This window comes from Hirundo rustica, unplaced genomic scaffold (assembly GCF_015227805.2).
Source record: "Hirundo rustica isolate bHirRus1 unplaced genomic scaffold, bHirRus1.pri.v3 scaffold_167_arrow_ctg1, whole genome shotgun sequence".
Lineage (NCBI taxonomy): Eukaryota > Metazoa > Chordata > Aves > Passeriformes > Hirundinidae > Hirundo > Hirundo rustica.
The window spans coordinates 1-4,880 of NW_026690242.1; the positions used below are offsets into that span (position 1 = coordinate 1).

The window sequence follows — 4,880 nt, forward strand, 5'->3', positions numbered from 1 at the left end:
TGTGCATCTCACAACTCTTAAAAGAGAATAAAAATTGTATTAATCTAGCTAGGGACTGTCAACTTGAAGTTCCCAATATAGAAGAAATTCAAGTGTAGCTTTCAAAAAATAGGTACAAAGGAAATAAACAAACCTCATTTTTCCTCTTTCAAAAGAAATGAATTGCCAGACCAAGTTATCACAGGTTACTCTTCTTTCTTTCATATATAGATGCATACAAATTAATGAAGTTATTCTCGGAGGATGACATTAAGTTGTCAAGATCATAATCCACTTCAAAGGTAGGTCTCTCTCCAAAAATTACAAGAGCAAGAAATACAGCAAAGTGTGCAGTCAGTCCCCGTATCTTGAATGACCTTTTACGTTCCTGGTCATCATATGTAAAGCAGTGTATCTGAGTTAAATAACCTGAGGAGGTTTGGTAAGAGAAGGTCTTGTAATTTAAGGGCTTGACAAAGTACTCCAAAGGCACAACAAAAACCTCGCTTCACTTCATCTGGATTAGGAGTGACCTGGAATGTGTCCTCTATAAATCCTACAGCTGGTGTCACCAAGTTATTCATCTGAAAAGAGAGAAAAAAACCAAAACCAACAAATAAGTAAATGTTAAAAAAATCAACAAAGCCCTCAAACACTTGTTTGTACCAAGTAAAAATGTTCATTAAAAAAACCAAAACCATAAACATTTCATTGTCACAAAATGAGTACAAGAAGCCTATGAACTATTTTTAACTGCAATGCAATTTAGTCCTCCTAAGAGCAAGCTATTTAATTTGACTTGAAGAATTTGAAATCATATTTTTGTATTTGTCAAAAAAGATTTTACAAATACTCTGTTCATCCTGTATAATCCCATAGCAGTTAAAAAGGCTTGCCAGTTTGCTGCAGAAGTAAAAAAAGCATGCATGCTTTCTCACGGGTCTTCCGTATTTACTTTTTTAAATTCTGATTTTAATCCAGATTTTCCGTATCCTTCATCATATTCCTCTATCATTTTCCCAGGATATAGGAATTTTCCAGAATATGGAAGTATTTTTCTAGAGGTACAAAAATATTATTGCAATCTATTTAGCCATAAAATACATCACTTTTTGAAACACCTTATTTATGGACATTTTAATTCTAAATTGAATCCCTTCTTCCATAGGAAGGCAAAATCTACTGAAATCATAGATTGCATCAACAGAACATCAAAATTCTTTAGGATACATTGCTAGTTTTATTTATTCACACTAACAAAGAGCAACTGTTGCATAGAAAGGAGGAAGAGCAAAACAGTGTTTGTGATATTTGATTCACGTCTGGAAAGACTCCGTCCAAGTCGGAAGCACCTGGAATGTATATATTGAGAAGACAAAATATCATCTGACATCTGCAATATTCGTGGTCCAAAACCTACACCATCTCTCCTACTGACCGAGGTGATTGCCTGGAAAACAGGGAAAATTTGATCCTTTTTACACGCTGCCTCTGAACTATGTGGCTTTAAGGTGAACTGTACAAAAAATTACAATTTAAGAAGTTAAATAAAGCTTTTTGCAATACCATTTCAAAAGTAGTTCTTTCCTTTTTGTAATGGGGAGAGGACATTGCTAACAGATAGAAAAACAGGAGGCACAGTAATAAACTGCCACCTGGTGAACAAAAATAGTCTTCAGAAACTGCAATTCCTCTATTCCTGCAATTCCCTCTATGGGAAAACCGATCCTATGTCATACTGAACACTGCTATTGAAATTGAGAACCTGTCAACTTACAAATGGTGACCTGCACTCCAAAGACACCTCTGGGAGTCTCCCTGCTAGAGGTCCCTACACAATCCTGGCGCACGTCCCCTCTGGTGGTCCCTTCTCCGTCCGCACAGCCCAGGAGTCAGCAGACACTGAACGAGACACCTGCGAGGCTACAGCAGCCTGCTGGGACCCTGGCTGGCTGAGTGAGATCTGCACAGCTCCACGGATGGAGATTATACAGCCTGTCAGGAACATCTGCTCCAGGTTTTGGGCTGACCTCATGGTGAAGAGGATTTTTTCTTGCATCTCATCAAAATGTCCATGTTGCTGCTGTGTCTGTTGCCTCAAGAGTTCTGCTATTGTCCTCTCTATGACCACCCAGGAGAAGAAAGCAGCCAAATCCCTGGTAGCTTTCAAGCTGAGCAAGCTCACCTCCCTCAGCCTCTCTGCTCATCATCCGCTCGCTGTAGCCCATGACTCTGCTTGCGGCTCTCTGCTGAACTCTGGCCAGCACAGCACTGTGTGGTACTCCAGAGCATCACTAACTGGTGCCCCAAAGCTGGTCTCACAAATACCAAACACAGAGCAAGAACCCTTTCCCTGGGCTCTGCTGGACACATGGGCTGCACACTTGAAGAAGCGACGCCTCTTGGCAGTTACAGGTTTGAAAAGGTCACCGCCGACCTCACAAAAGAAAACCACCCAAACTTACTTTGCAATGATATGCTAACTTACTTTATCAATTCCAGGCATCAGCCTACAGATGACTTCCACCTTCTCCGGCTGAAGACCCACTTCTTCTTTAGCTTCTTGGAGAGCAGTGTCAATATCATCTTTATCAGTGGCTTCACTTTTACCTCCTGGAAAACACACTTCCCCTGGTGATCTTCTCAGCTAGAAGAAGTGGAAAGGAGTACTACTGTTATATATAACAAGGTTTATGTTTCTTACTGGATCCACACGGACACGTGCTGGTATTGCAGCATCCCTGTGTGTTTGTCTGTCTAGTCAAAGAGGCTGAAAATGGCTGCTGAGGTTTCTGCAGACCAGAAGAAACGTGCCTTAGCAAGAGTAGCTACCTAAGAAAACACTAAACCTATCCCCAGCTAATCCATAAACCCTCGCTGTCAGAAATACACTGCACCTGTACAGCGTTGTGTGATTCATACTGGAACTTTTGCTTTAGCATGTCAAAGCTTACATTTGCATCATGTGGTTTGCATAAATGACTGAAAGATGAATCCGGACAGACAGTTTGTAGAGCAAGATTAAAATACTCTTAAGAGCAAAAACTTCTGAAAGACACAATTAAATAAAGTACCTGTGAGAGAGAAAATAGCGTTTCGCTTCAGCCCAAAAAGGCTATGGAGCAAAAGAATGAAAATGGTTGGTTCTCTTTCCTGGTTGTTGTTATCTAGAGTTGGGATATGTTTTGCTTAAAAGGGGACAGAAGAGAGCATCAGGAGAGAGCGTGAGTTCCTGAGCACCCATTCAGTGGGGAAGGGGACGGGGACCACCCCCAGCCGTGAAAGGGTATGAAAGATTGCCATTCTGTCAAAGTGCGTGTGTGTGTCTTCGCCTCTTGGGAGGGAAACACGCACCCCACTCAGCTGACTTGTTATAAATTAAGAGCTATTTACTTATTGCTTCGAAGACTGTGTCCCCTCTTGACTGTGTCAAAAAGTGAGTTATTTCTAAGATACCTTTAAGTACATTCCAGTAGCAGGCTTGTGCATCAAGGAGCAGTAAAAAATAGATTTAACAATCAGTTATCAGCAAGCGTGATTATTTGTTGGGTTTTTTAAGCAAGACCTAGCAACAGAAAAAAGTAATTCCTGACTACCGGCAGTTGGAGTGAGGCAGAGATGGAACACAGGAATTGTAAAAAGAAACAAAATGCTGGCGAAAGAATTCTGGGAGACTTAGGTTGTTGCCTTATATGGATTTAAGGGGAGAAAAGAGTAGTATTAACGGCAGACTGAAGCATCTTATTCAATAAAGCTGCACTGCATTGTCAGTTTCCTTATCTAAGTAAACAAACGTTGCCGAGTTATTTCATTATCATTGCCCGTCACGGTTTCCGGGGAGCCGGCATGTTCCCGGCACGCGAACACCGGAATCACAGGAGTGGAAAAACACCCGGCCATGCCCTTGAGAACGAAGGGCACGATTGGGGCTGCGCAGATGCCGAGAGGGTGCACACCAATGGTCTCCCGGGAAGGATCGCGCCCCTCGGAGCCCCCCGGTACCTGCATGGACCGGACGGTGAGCAGCAGGTGCAGCCGTGCCCCCCGCACCATGAGCGGCAGCAGCACGGTGGCTCTGGGCAGCGGCAAGCGGGAGAACTTGTCCCCAACATCGAACCGCCTCAGGCGGCGCCGGGCCTCCTCCATGAGCCCCTGCCCAAGGGCAGGCAGAGCGGAGCCCCGGCACCCTCCGGCCGTGCCCCGGCACCCTCCGGCTGTGCCCCGCTCGCCCGCCGCGCCTCCCGGGCAGGCACAGGACCCGGGGCCCGGCTCCTCCTCCCCCTCCGCCGCCATCTCCGGCACCGTCACCGGCCGTCCCCGCCCGGACCCGCCCCGGCAATCAGCGCTCGATCGTTCCCTTTCCCTTTCGCGTTCCCGGGCGTGTCGCTGCGCCGGGAGCCGTGCGGCCGCTCGCTCGCTGGCCCACGCGGGGCTGCATTGCCCCGGACGTGCGGCGCCGGCGCTGCTCGGCTCCATCGATTCCGTCCCGTCGCGGCTGAACTCCGGGACCAGAGCTGATCCAGTGGGAGAAGGAACGTGAAAGTGCTGCATTCGTGCCCAGGCACAGAATCATAGAACATGGAAGGGGCCTGCCGTAAAGATCAACTTATTCCACCTCCACGGTGTTAGGAATGCACTAATTTTTAGATACAATTCAATGGGGACAAATCGTCGAAGCAAAAGAAAACTCCATAATAGTAACAATTCAGGTGAGCCAGGTGTGTGCCTCCCTTCCCCGAGAAACGAATGCACTCTGAGAAGATGACTTCTTTTTATATGCTTTCCCGGCTGGGGTGGTCCCTGTCCCCTTTCCCATTGGGTGGGTACTCAGGAACTTGTATTCTTTCCCGACTGCCAGCTTTTTGCAGAATCACAGAATGAATTAGGTGGGAAAAGACCTG

The 4,880-nt window shown here is 45.8% G+C and overlaps 1 protein-coding gene across 1 annotated transcript; it reads right to left on the reverse strand.

Annotated features, from left to right (window-relative positions):
• Nucleotides 1-30: 30 nt before the first annotated feature.
• Nucleotides 31-4,261, reverse strand: LOC120747699 (peroxisomal coenzyme A diphosphatase NUDT7-like). The gene is given in 4 exon segments (XM_040053726.2): nucleotides 31-487; nucleotides 489-563; nucleotides 2,468-2,626; nucleotides 3,982-4,261. Coding segments are annotated over 4 exon segments (687 nt in total). The 5' UTR covers nucleotides 4,126-4,261; the 3' UTR covers nucleotides 31-178.
• Between the last annotated feature and the right edge of the window lie 619 nt (nucleotides 4,262-4,880).